A 14,666-nucleotide genomic window follows, 5' to 3' on the forward strand; every position below is an offset into this window, starting at 1 on the left:
CTATTTTACAACCTAAAAACCTTCAAAGCTATTCCAGACTAAAAGTAATGTGAGATAAAAGTGAAGTGAGCCCTCATGTCTTGCTTTTGGGTTTCCCATAGGCATTTGGCAGGCTACTGAGGGAAACAGAATGCTGGACTGATCTACAGGGCTTTTTAAAATTTTACTTTTATGAAATTTCCCTCCACTTGATTACGAGTCCTTTGTAACCTGTCCTTTCAGCCTTACACCACACTATTACCTCAGATGCAACCTAGGTTCGTTGCTTCAAGCTACTTCCTAGCTTCTTGTTCTTATTCCTTCTACTTCTCTTACCACACTTCCATCCTTCTCCTAAACTGACTGCATTTTAGTCAATCCTCCTTGCCTCGTCAGCAGGATTTATGCACAGCAGATAAGAAGCGCCATTTTTCCCTGTCTCAGACTGCCGGGACAGCAGATAAGCCATCTGGGACAGGCGTTCTATCACAACTGTATATTTAAAGCCAGCCAGCTCCTCTCCTAGACTTCCACTGCTTGCATTTTGATGCTCCCATGTTTTTCTCTCTGTTCCCAAAAGACATTCTCTTCTGATAACTGAAACTGCTCTGCATTGAAATACCTGGTTTCACTCTATCATTTACATGCCCATGCCCTGCACAACAAACAAGAAGTAACCTTTGCAGAAATTTTACTGCAGTCTTCTGTCCCAAACTGCAGGTAACACACAATGCAATTTTCAAAATGGCATACATGTAATTAGTAGTTAGTGGGAAAATGTTTAATCTTACTTCCATTCCTCTGGTGCATGAGCTAGTTCAAATTTCTCCCTCACATTGGACACTCCCATATCTGGATGTAGCCAGTGAACGTCCTCTGACTGCAGGTGACTGAGCCGTAAACCGTAACAGGCTACATTTTTTACTTTGTGACTATCCACTATCTTCTGGATTATGCCCTAAAAAGGGAAGAAATGCAAAGATTTGGTTTTACATTAATAATAATAATACCTGCCTCTCCCTCTGGATCAAGGCAGGGTACAACACAAATGCAAACGCCATAAAATACATATAATTAAAACATTCAAAACTAATACATCATTAAAAGCAGCACATTATTAAAAGGCATCTTAAAATTCAACTGGGTAGTCCTGCCAGAAGAGATCAGTCTTTATAGCTTTCTTAAAATCCAGAAGACTGTTAAGTTGACGAATCTCTCCCAGCAGGTCATTCCATAATGCAAGCATGCTATTTTTTAAAATCTTATTTTCTACATAAAACTCTGTAATATAGTGAATAGCATATCCACCTTTATTCCAGACTATATCCAAATAAAATTGTTTAAGGGTAATGAAATGTTAGCTATAAGAGTTTAAAGGAATCCATAGTGCCATTTTACAACAGTCTTGCCCAGCTGAGCCAATTCAAACTCTGCAATGGATAGCACATTTTTCAAGTACCGCACTGAAGATGAAAACAACTGCTTAAAAATTCAATCTTCATCCAGCAGAGCAACTACATTCCCACCTACTTTTATGAATAAGCAGAGAGGATTAAGACACCATGTTAACTATCCCATTTAAGCTCAAGTTCTCTTTTACTTGATCCTGACGGTCAACATGGATCTCCACAGTGACAGAAGAACTCCCTACTGAACAGTAACAGCTGCTTCTATTAGACTTTCATACAGAAGAACCATGACCTTTGTTTGCCTTTTGCTGAACATCTTAGGGTTCAGACTAAGGGCTCATCTACACCAGGAAGGATATTCCACTATGAAAGTGGTATGAAAGCGGAATATAAAAGGCAGGAGCCACACTACTGCTTTATAGTGGTATTGAAGTGCACTGACAACTGTTGGGGCCCATTGACACAGACCATATACAGCTTTCATACCGCTTTCATAGTGTTATATCCTGCTTGGTGTAGATGTGTCATGGTCCCCAACAGTTGTCAGTGCACTTCAGTACCACTATAAAGAAGGAGTGTAGATCCTGCAGTGTATCTCAATACCACTATAAAGCAGTAGTGTGGCTCCTGCCTTTTCTATACTGCTTTCATACCACTTTCATAGTGGAATATCCTGCTTGGTGTAGATGAACCCTAATCCTTGCCAAAGTCAGGTTCTATACTCAGGAGAGAACTAGAAAGACAAGGGTACCATAGCACTATGAGCCTGCACTGTGGTACTTGTAGTGGTAGCTCTTTTACAATATGGCACAGTTCTGCAAAAGTTCATTCATTTTAATATCCCAAATAGTTTAAATGGCAGAACATAAAACTTTTCAAAACTGTGCAATACTGTAAGAGATTACCACTTACCTGACCCTTTATGAAGCAATATGTTTTTTGTCTGTTATTCTTTTGTGTTTTCCCTACTGGCGATCACCAATAAAAGGATTGTGGGAAAAGGAGAACGTGAGATAGGATAAATTATGTATCAACAGCATTTCTACCACAGCATTTCTTCTAGGCTAGCAGCTGAAAACATTAAAACAGTATCAGCTGTCGCTGTTAAGTGCAACTTCCCCTAATGCTACAAGGAATAATGACCCATATCCAGAGCTAAACTGCTCAGCACAAATTCCACAGGTTTAGCACTAAGGACAATTTTTGCATAGTTAAGTGTGAGAGACTGATATCCTGGCAGGTTCCCCCCTGAAAACTTCCAAGTCTTCCTCCATGAATCTACACATGAACAAATGCAGCCATGGAATGCAATTCATTCAGTTCTCTCTGCTTTCTGAACTTGGCACTAAGAATGTCCACATGTAGACTTCATTTCAAAAATCTGGCCAAGCAGGATAGAATTTTGTTAACAATGAAAAAATTAGTGCCTTTTTTAAAAAAACTGGAAATGCACATGTAATTGCAAATGGACAAAGATTACAATGTCTTTTAAAAAGTCAGGGAAAGTTATGGAGAACTTTAGTTTTCAACTGTAACTGGATCAACCACAAGAAAACCCTCACATGCAATGTGATTAAAGAAAGAGGTTGAACTCTATCTCCTGTGACTTGAATAGGGACAATGGATGCTGGGGTTTTTTTTAAAAAAAAAATCACACTACATGTTAATCAGCTCACCAATGCAAGGGTGTCTGTTCATCACCCAACAATGACCGCTGCTAGTATTTTCTGCATTTCAATTCCCTGTGAACTCACTGTTTACAATTCCACCACCATCCTCACCAATTGTGTGTGTATATACTCTTGTAACTAGGACAACACTTCATGCATCTGAAGAAGTGGGCTTTAAGTCCATGAAAACTTATGCCATAGTATTTCGATTTTAAGATGCAGCAAGTCCCCCTGTTGTTGTTTGGGGGGGGGGGGGGAGGAGGAAACAAAAGTAGATATTTTCTCAACAGATCAGAACTCATTCTAGCCCTCCCTCCTAGCACCTTGGATGATCTTCTTTTTGCTGAAGTGGGGCTACCATCAATGTCTGTAGAGTGAATAGGCTATTTTCTTTTCTCTGAAAAGACTGATTAACATGCCTGAACACCATTTGGCTAAACTGTGCCATCCAGCACAGAAGAACAGGGGTAGTTGGACTTCTTGTTTGGAAAACTAGCCCTTTTTCTCTTTCATTGCCTTCTTTTAGCCAAGTGAGTCTAAGGTTAAAATTAGAGATGGTTTATACTCACAGGATGCTAATAAAAAGCTGGAACCATTCAGCAAACAGGATTTAGCAGGTGGTACAACCTTAACAAGGGTGATTGCTCTCTAATTATCGTAATTTCTTGACTCAGAGCTAAGAAGGGCATTTACAGAATTATGCTTCCTGACTATGCCTTCAGTATTCCTGGATGTGAGGTATACAAATGTTCCTACACCCCAACACTTTTGTATACGTCAGGCTCCACAAATTCCGCTCATCTTCACCCGTTTTCGCTCGCTGCCCCCTATGCCTGGACTTCTCTTCCAGCGCATCTGCGAACCGCAATGTCGATCTCAGTTTTTAAATCTTACTTGAAAACGTTTCTTTTCTCAAAAGCTTATAATCTGCAGTGTGATGATACTAGTTTTTATTATTAGTTTTACTGTCCTTCATGCTGGTTGGCCTTTCTCCTCCCTGTTTGTTTGTTATTGTGATTTTAGAATGTAAGCCATATGGCAGGGTGTTTTGTAATCTGTTTTATTTTGTTCTGTACAGCACCATGAACATACTGCTGCTATTATTATTATTATTATTATTATTATTATTATTATTATTAAGTGTGTGTGTGTGCATGTTTGTGAACTGTATGCCAGTCTTAAGAAAAGATTCTTGCATTTTTGCTGGGAAGAGTGTCTGACAGAATTTTGGCTGAGCCGAAACACTGCAGAAGAATAAGGAAAAACTATTTCACCCTCTCTCTAGCTCCAACCAAAAATATTACAGGTGATAATTTATTTGAACAGGTGTAATGTGGTTCAGCTACTATCTTTCTGAAGTGAGATTGGTGGCACTGAAAATGAGTAATGACATCAAATAGGTCAGCAAAGTTGGTATGCACACCATTTTCGTCCCTCCTCTTCTCTTGAGAAAATTGCTAGAAATTAAAGCTTTGCCCGGAATGACTCACAGCATGTGCTGAATCAAGACCTTCAAATAAACACTCAACATCTGTGCTCCTCAGCCTCAAGTTATCTGTCTCATACTCTAAAAATGACCTTCATGTAGCAATAGCAATCTCTATAGTATTTTAAAATTTTAAATCAACTCACCCAAACATCTGTAGCATCCCCATGACGTATAATACTGGCCCATGTTGTTGGCTCACTACTACTTTCAAAATAATGGAAAACCTTTAGGACTCGTTCCATCGCCCCTGGGGAACGTTCCATCCCAGAACTGAGATGCGTCTTTGTGCTTGAACTTGGCGTATGATTCAAATTTGGGTCTAGGTAAGCTGCTGCCATGGTTTTGCTAGATGCTAGGTATCTGTCATATTCTGAAATAGGAGAAAAGAAAAGAAATATCTCAATATTTCAAACATTTGCATCTACCTTATTTGCAAGAGACACAAACAAATTCTACAATGAATCAATACCTCGAAATAATTAAGAGTTTCTTTTTCTAAAAAAAACACCTTTAAATGACTCAGCCATAAAATATATTCCATCTAATTAGTAAGACACTGAAATTTATAGATCACTTGTCTAGTACATTAGAATTATTTTTCAAGTTAAGGCAAATGCCCTGTCCAAAGTGAAATATTACCATGCCTGGTATGCATGGATTCACAACATCTTAAAGGTCAGGAAATCTGGGTCTAGTTAGGATGGTGGTGGTGGTGTGAATTTTCCAGATTAAAAGTTGCTACAATAATGCATCTTGGCACCATTTCTTTCCTTTCTAAATAAGGAGTCTAGCAGCTTAGATACAAAGCAATAAGTTACAATCCTATATAGACTTACATGGAAGTAAGCCTCACTGAATACAGTGGGATTTACTTCAGAGTAAACATGCACAGATTTGTGCCGCAAGTTTTCTCAATTTAAGAGCCATTCCAAGTTGTGAAACTCACAATATACATCTTTGATTTTCCCTAGAAACCAAATGGAAGCTAGAAGGCATTTCAAAAGAACAATACCGCTACATAACAATTGAGGCTACTGCTAGCTGACACATCCCCAGTCAGTTTCCGGATGCAGCAGTGAAGAACATAAGAGAACTCCCTGGAGAAGGGTGAGGCATGTGGGGAGCGAGGAGGGGGTAATTGCAAGGTCATCATACCAGAATTAATGCTGGCTTTAGTGTAAGTAAACTGGAGTAACCTTGCTCTTTTGTTAGATGAAGTGGCTGGATCCCTAAACTTGGTCCTTGTTGACACACTAATGGGCCACTATAGAGTTCTTTGTTCAGAGGAAGCTCAAAGCCTTTAAAAGTAGCCTCATCCACCTGAAAGGGAAAAGGGAAATGGAATCTCTTCCCCATTCTAGGTTAGGAGATGTGTGCACAAGGAATGTGCACAAGGAAAGCTGATGGAAGTAGCTTAAACTTTAAAATAAATAAATGACCAACCAAACTGAGAATAAAATACAATGGGTTGTATCCAATTTTAGTCCTACTTGGACTACATCCATTAAATTAGTCAGGGCTAATTTAAGTCCCATTAAATTAGGACTTAAGTCGGTCTATTCCAAGTAAGACTTTTTTTCTTTTTTGAACAGAGGAAAAATAAGACCTCTTAGCAGCTCTGCCCTTTAAAGGTTAAAAACCCCAGAAAAAATATTAAAATGCATGGATGAATAAAAAGGTCTTCACCTGGCACCAGAAAGCCAACAAAGGTGGTGCGAAGGAAGACTCTCTAGGGAGGGAAAAGTTCTTTGCGTTTTTCAGAATGCAGATGATTCTTCAGGAGTAGCTCTACCTGCTGCATGCCAGCTTCTGCACTGTTATAACATCTGATCAATCTTATAATTTGTCAACAAATTATTACAGAAAAACCCTCCTCCTCCTCTCTTCTCCAAAATGAAACCAGCCCTGGAAAGCCTGTCCAGAGTTCCCCACTACTTCAAGAAAAAAAAACTGCAGAGCACAAAAATATACAGCACAAATAGCAACACATCTCTGCACTTTTCTCATGTTTTCTGGTAATACATTTAGCATTTTTTGCCTGCCTCCCCAGGTTGAAAGGCATGTCAGAATTAAATGTCTTGATTTCTCAAGGTTTAGTTTTGGAGACTTTAGAGGACCAAGACCCTCCTGACACTGCCGTTCGAAGATTACTCTCTGTATGCAAAACTGAACAACTTATATTTGCATTCTTTCCTACTTCCTTAGACAAAATCCTATCTAGAACAGAGCTCTGACCTTCCAACATCAGGGTTCTGCTAAAGTAGTGTTTCCTCTGTCACCTTTTCTGCAGTGAAAGGTTAGGCATGTATCCTGCCTGAAAGCTACATCCAATGTAATATAGTAGATTAATAGTCTGTCCAGAGCTATATTGCACTAGTATCACATTTTACAGCCTTCCAGGAAATGTTAGAACAGTAATTGTAAAGTACAAAGTGACTTCAGGAGTGGAAGGCGATGATCATTACTAAGTCTTAATTCAGATCTAACTGTTCTCAGTGGTGCCACTTCAAGTATAATTAAGCCAAGATGTGCTGATCTCAACAAACCACAGCTTCGCCTCTCTGCACCCTTTTACAAATCATGTTGGGTGTTAAACACATTTGCTAAAATGCAATGAATTGTAAACTTCAATGTGGCAAATTCTTCCTTGGCTTGGTGCCAGACATTGCCACAGTGATCAAACTGGGACCCTTGGAGACCAGGCACTGATATCCTACTTTCTTTACCGGCAGGAGGTCAAAATAGGGACCTTCAGGCATTTCAAGTCAGCTAGTACGAAATGTGGTTCATAACAGGCTAAGAGTCTAGTGACTATAGGGAATCAACCATACTGTATTTCCTGTTATATTTTACATCCTGTCTTGTTTTTTCTTGCTGTGAGATAGACCCTTTTATTAAACCAACTTGTTTTTCTGTATAAGTATACAAGCTTTTCATTTACAGAGAATCCTGCTTCAGACACAACAAAGAAATAATTACTTCTAAGAGAAAGAGAACATGAATATATGAAGTTTCTACTAATGTAAATTTGTTGAGTTACTCCAAAAAGAGGAAAGGGGTCTCCTACCAATGAAATTTATAACCCTCCTTTCTGCCAGAAATGACACTCATATGTTCATTATAGCATGAGGTGTATGTGATACAAACAAGTGCCCCAATCATAACCAGGAATGTGAAATCAAATATAGTCCACAGGAACAGCACTTAACATTTAGGTTTTTCAAGTAACACAAGTGGGGGAAATCACAAATATGGAAATATTTTATCTCAATCAAGTGTCCTGGCAAATATACAGTATAATTTTAAAATAATTTCTAGGAGAAATCATAAAGTTAAAGAAGGCAAAACATTAGATTTGCCACTCACCTGCTTACCCAGGGCATATAATAACTATACCGCTTTTGGTCGCAACAACCACTTGCCCACTATTATTGTCACTTCACAGAACCATCTCATGTGTCTGATCGACATTCTTTAAAGCTAGAAGAGACGGTTTGCAGATTCTCATATTGCAGCTAGTAGACAGGGTAATGCAGCACAGAGCTGAAAACTAGCACTGCTTACCAACATTCAGTTGCCTGAGTTCAGGGAAGATTCCTTCAAACCAGCGGTTCTCAACCTGTGGGTCGGGACCCCTTGAGGGTCGAATGACCCTTTCACAGGGGTCGCCTAAGACCATCAGAAAACACATATTTCCAATGGTTTAGGAAACTGTATTGACTGAACTATGTCATGTATCATCTTTTGTATTATTAAAGCTATTGTTATGTATTATTTTCATTAGCAAACCATCCCATGACAATGGATCGTGTACAGAAGAACGAAAATAATTTTATGGTTAGGGGTCACCACAACATGAGGAACTGTATTAAAGGGTCGCGGCATTAGGAAGGTTGAGAACCACTGCTTCAAACCATCTTAACTTATCAAAGTAACATGGCAAAAGCAATTTGCTCATATTAAATGAGAAGGTAAGTAAAATATAACATGATAATTTATATCCCCCTCTGCTCATGCAGACTGTGTGCTGGCCAGATTTCCCTAATTACTCTTGCTGGCACAGCTTGCCATGTTATCTGAACCTGGGTGGCATAGATTGTTGCAAATAGAAGGCAGCAACCCTCAAATAACTCTACAATAGCCCATGGGTTATTTGAGGATTGCTAACCCCTCCAATAAACCATGCCACCCACATTTGGACAATACAATAAGCTGTGCCAGCAAGGGTAATCAGGAAAATCTGGCCACATGCAACTGGCACACACGGCAGTTGTGTGAACATGATCAATGACTTGGTTCGCACCTCACAATAAGCCACCATGGGTTAATTAACCTGTGGGGCTCCAAGATGTGCACCAAGCTGTGTGGCAGGTTATTTTAGGGTTATTCAAGGGTTGCTTAACACTGAATCAACCCACAATGCCCGGGTTTGCACAACAACACAAGTCACCCCACCATGGCTTGCATATTCAAAACAGCAGCTAGCATGCGTCTTGGAGCCCCTATGATTAAGTAACCCAAAGTGGTTTATTATGATGTGCAAAGTGGCCCAATTTGTTACAAAGGTTTAGGCATTTGAGGTGGGAACTAGACATGCATCAGCAAGGAGATTGGCCAGCAAACAGATTCCCAGTCCTGTGTTTGCATTCTTCAAGTACAAGCCAACTTCAAGTATAAGCTGATGGGATCTGAGCTAGCAGTGACTGGCCAAGAAAGAGAGCTTGGGGTTGTGGTGGCCATGTGCAGGTGCTGTGAAAAAAGGCAAATTCCATGTTTGGCATAATTAGCAAAGGAAATTAAAATAAAACAACTAATAACATACTCCCCTTATTCAAATCAATGGTGCGAGAATACTGTGTACAGTTCTGGTCACTGCACCTAAAATAAGATATTGTAGAGTTTGAAAAAGTGCAGAAAAAGGCAACTAAAATGATCAAGGGGCTGGACTACCTCCTGTATGAGGAAGGGTTATAATGGCTGGGATTGTCTAGCTTAAAAATAAGGCTAGGAATGGGAGATATGATAGAGATTTACAAAATTGTGTGGAAAAAGTGGCTAGGGAGATATTTTGTCCCTGTGTTCTTATACTAGAACCCAGGAGTATCCTATGAAGCCAATTGGTGGCAGATTCAGGACTTCTTCACAGAGCGCATAGCCAAATCATAAAATCCACTTCCACAAGATGGAGTGACCGTCACCAATTTGGATGACTTTAAAAGGGGATTGGACAAATTCATGGAAGATAAGGCTATCAATGACTACTAGTCCTGATGACTATACACTATCTCCAGTATAAGAAGTACGCCTATGTAAACCAGTTGCTGGGGAACTTGGGCCTGAGGGCTGTGTTGCACCCATGTTCTGCTTGTGGGATGTCCGTGGGCAGTTGGTTGGCCACTGTGTGGACAGAATACTGAACTAGATGGACCCTTAACCTGATCCAGCATGGCTCTTCTTATATTGCCTCTGATATGAAAAGTGAAATGACTGTGGCAGTGTCAGATGGGAGGATCCCCCCTCCCACTCAGCATTTCCTCCCAATAAACACTATTACAGCCTCATTTTCCCCAACTGGCACTGAATCAAATCAAAGTTTTCAAATCAAGTGGAAAAAACAGCAGGGGAAGGAATGAGCTAAAGTTTAACCACCCCTCTAGTCACAGCCTTTACCTTTAAAATGCTCGCTGCCTGACTGCTCAACTTTTATTTTAGCCTTAGATGTGAATGAAGCTTCAGATCAAAATTGAAGGCTATGGAGTATTTTATAAGTTTGAGACACAGGGATTTTTTTCAGTGTTCCCACATCACCAAATTCTTTGGCAGTTATCCTGATGAAGGCATATGTAGTTTAAACCTTGCTAAAAACATTTTAAAGATTAGGTAGTAGACTTACTGGTATTGCATTATTTCTGCTTTAAAATATCATCAATTTATTTATTTATTTATTACATTTATAAACCTCCCCATAGCCATTGCTGTCTGGGCGGTTTACAAAAGTTAAAAACAGTGAACATTACAAAATTTAAAATCACCAAAGCATAAAAAACAACAATATCCATTTAAAAATAACAGTTAGGTTTGTTCTAATGCAAGTTACCAGTATCCTGATACACTATGAATGTGAAGCAATTACGAAAACCTAGATCAAACACATGTTTAACAGGACCACTATAGCTCCAATCAATTATTAAAGCCATTCAATTCTGAAACAGATAGAAATATTTATTAATTCACACACATTCATTTAAGAATTTTGTTGTTATTGATAAGGCAGGCTCCCTCACTGGGACATGGATCACCTTGGAAAGTGTCCCTGGGAGATCAACATTTTCACTGTCTTGAGCACTGGTTGCATTTTGGGATGAAGAAGGCGTTGAGAAAATGAACATACTGTATAAATGCTGTTGATATCACTGGCCGCACTATTTATCTTTCACAAGCATTTCAATATGTTTAAATGTGCTAATGACTTAGAAGATAGCTAACATTTCACTGGCATACTGACAGTCAAGTGGTATACCTACAAAAAACGACTTGTGCAGGTTCAGCACCAACAATTCTTATAACCTAGTTTCCCCATCATTTCATTTCTTCTTCAGAGCAATTCAACCTGTTTCCCTGAACAGTTGCCACCAATTTCTATTCTCAGGTTGTGTTTGCCCATACCTTCCCTGCTCAACTTTTACATTTCTATTGTTCCTCCTGTGATGAAGAATTAACCACTTCTAACCATTTCTATACCATCCCTTTAAACCATTTCTTCAATCTCTAATTTAGATGATATTTTTGGTGTATATCTTCCTGAAGCCCTCAGTGCATTTCATGTTGAGATGACCCAATAAATCCCATTCCCCACTGAAAGTAAATCACTCTACCTGACTATTTCTGTTCAGAAGGACAAGGTTCCAATACAGCACCAAACTGTGTTTGATCTATCAGCAATGTCTCTGATCCAAAAAGATGGATAATGTGTACACACACACTTTTCTTGTCTTTTCTCTTCAGCAACATCCAAAACCAAAATGAAACCTGCTTGCCTAAAGCTAGAAAAATTGTCCAGTCACGAAACACACTTCCCCCAGAAGGCAAACTGTTGAGGCTACAAGAAAAGCAGCTTGCCTAAGAACCTAAGTATAAGGCAGGTGTGTGGTGTAAGCTCAAAAATACAAAACCACTCCTTTGAAGCCACAGTTTCCTTCTCCAAAACCCACTTCATCGAACACAAACCGATGAGGCGCAGAGATAAGTAATTTGGCTAAGAAACTCAGTACGAAACAGAGATAGCGTCTGAGGCCCAAACACCTTATACCATATTTGTCTCTACAACACACACACATGCGCGCGTGCGCACACACAAAACACCATTTCACAAAAGGCAAAGTAGTGATGCTCAGAGAAACATACACAGGCAAAACACACATACCACACACAAAACAAAGCAAAACACACAAACATGTATGCATTCAAACACAGACACCAGGCAAAATACAGACTACACCAAAACCAGCTAACACATACCACACAAAGAACAAAACAAAGCCAAGAAAAAGCAGTCAAAATACATAGGCAGAACATCCTCTCGCACCCCTCAACCTAAATACCTTTCTCTTTTTTTCCCTGGGTGTCTGGAGGTGCTTCAGAATGCTAGCCTCCCAAGTTTTAAAAAATAATTATTATAAAGACTCACCCATCCCAAAATCAAGAGGGCAAGGAGCCTGGGACAGGATCTACACTACTGCTTTAAAATGGTTTATAGCAGTAGTGACATTTGTTGGGTCCCAGGACACACTCCATATGCAGTTTTTAAACCATTTCCCAAGTGTCATATCCTGCTTGGTGTAGATCAGGCCTGACAGACACCACATTGGGGACCCCAGCACGAGGGAGTGCTGCTGAAAAACAATGTTCAAGAAAATTCAGTTTATGTGTGCTTCATTTTTATTTAAAGTTATATTTATAAGCTGCTTTTCTACAACATGCCCCTTAAAATAGCATGCAGGGGTTGGATCCACAGTTAATGATACTTAAGGGTAGACCCACTGAAATCAATGGTACTTAATGACTAACTTGTAGAATTAGTTCATTATTTCCAGTCCACAGTCCATAAAAAACAAACAATTCAGGCACCAAAGAAGCCAAGCCAAAATTAAAACATATACATTCTGTTAATACAACATTATATTACAAGATCAAACTTGCAACTGAACCTCACTTACTATCTTTGACCTTGTTCTGATAGCTGGGGCAAGGAACTTGGCTGCATTTTCATTGATCATGATGTTAGTATCTACCATAAGGACAGAAATATAAAAACTCATCAGAACTTCCTGGCTATAAAGAAAGCACAGGAAAACAGAACGAGCTCTCCCTTCCCTATGGAAATTGCAATATAAAAGGACATGAAATAGTGTTTCTATTGCACATTACTACATGGGCAGACTCTCAATTACCAGAATAACTCTTTAAATCAGCTTTCCATGACAGACGATGGCAAAGAATTCAGTCTAGCCATGGAAAAGGTTCTTATGTATTTGGGAATACTTAATGTTGCCAAGTACCTTGCAGGCCACAAATCATCCTTAGATTGTAATCTAAGATACACTGACAAATAAAACCCATTTGCCAAAGCAATAGAGTTTTGAAAGTTTATGTCCAATAGTCCTTTGTATGATAAAACTGTTTGCTTTCCCCAATCCCATTGGAAGCAATTGATGTAATGAGTATCCTCTTGAGTTTTATTTATTTATTATATTTATTTATTTATTTATTACATTTCTATACCGCCCAATAGCCGGAGCTCTCTGGGCAGTTCACAAAAATTAAAAACATTCAAAGTATAAAACAACAGTATAAAACCATACTATAAAATACAATATAAAAGCTCAACCAGATAAAAACAGCAGCAATGCAAAATGCAAAAGTTGACTTTATTATTGATAGCTTTTAACCATAAAGAGGCATAAACATCAATTAAGATCAAAGCTAAATAGTCAAAATTCGCAGAAGACAAAAAATAAATAAAGAGACAGCCAATATCTAACTGCTTCAACACTGGCCATGTGGCAACATCTTCCAGTACACCGAAGGGCAGCAATGTTGCAGGTTTTGCAGGGCAGGTCACATGGCACACAGTTCTGACCTGCCAACTCCTGGCTGCTGCTCCCCACCCCCAATATCTAGTGCCTGTAACGGCTGCCTTACTCTGCCTAATGCTCAAAGACATGTCATAACATATATGGAAGATGCATTCAACAATTCCCAAAGAGCAAATTCCAGCTTCAAGTCATATTACTGAGTTAAACATATATCTTGGGGCACCAAAAATCTTTCTCAGAAAAGTAGATTGAGTTTTCACTATAGATTCAATAATTCCCTGTATCCAAAGCTGGAATCCATATATCAAAATGACTAATTTATGTCCCACTCTTTTCAATGGATCTATCCAAAGTAACAAGAAATATGAATCCAACCCAATAAAATAATTTAAACATTTATAAAATCTCCCCCAAAAAAGTCTACTAGCATAGATACCTCGGGATTGTAAACTGGCGGGGATGGGATGGTGCAACTGAAGCCACACAGGTTCAAGCACTCAAGTGGATTGAAATCCCTATGCAGTTTAGATGTTGCACAATACTTTGGTTAGCTGGAGATGACAAGTGTCATCCAGTGGTATAGAAACAAGCAACACAGGACAAGGCAACAGCATTTTAACATTGGAAACGGTGTTTCCTGCCCAGCATTACTGAATATCTCTCAACTACTCCCACTGGCTGTCTACATCCAAACAATTTTCATGCTCCCCATGTCAAAATGACAAAAAATATCATTTGTGCGTTATCTAGGCAGTTGCAGAGGCAGAAAGTGGCCATCAATTAAACAGCATGCAAATTGACAAAAGAAATGGCTTCATAAACAAGGCTACAACTCATTACCACCTGTGCCTATTTATCAAATATATTTCCAAGTGATTTTAGGAACTGCAGGAATAAATATTTCAAGCCTGTTTTAGAAGTGCTTTCCTGCATACTAAAGAAAAAGGTCATAGGAACCTTATAAGCCGTTATTGTAGATTTCCTAGGTAAAGTGCTTCACCGCCTTCTAATTTAAGAAAATACG

General features: G+C 39.1%; 1 protein-coding gene across 6 annotated transcripts in view; it reads right to left on the reverse strand.

The window, feature by feature from the left end:
• Positions 1–14,666, reverse strand: part of PTK2 (protein tyrosine kinase 2) — a 192,144-nt gene that overhangs the window by 151,246 nt on the left and 26,232 nt on the right. For all 6 annotated transcript variants that reach the window (XM_063131177.1, XM_063131182.1, XM_063131181.1 and 3 more), the window contains exons 2-3: positions 4,691–4,917; positions 771–937 (exon numbers count right to left, since the gene is read on the reverse strand). In XM_063131177.1, the coding sequence (XP_062987247.1) occupies positions 771–937; positions 4,691–4,917 (394 nt within the window). The remainder of the gene's footprint in view (positions 1–770; positions 938–4,690; positions 4,918–14,666) is intronic.

Source organism: Elgaria multicarinata, chromosome 7, assembly GCF_023053635.1.
Source record: "Elgaria multicarinata webbii isolate HBS135686 ecotype San Diego chromosome 7, rElgMul1.1.pri, whole genome shotgun sequence".
NCBI classification, from domain to species: Eukaryota; Metazoa; Chordata; class Lepidosauria; order Squamata; family Anguidae; genus Elgaria; species Elgaria multicarinata.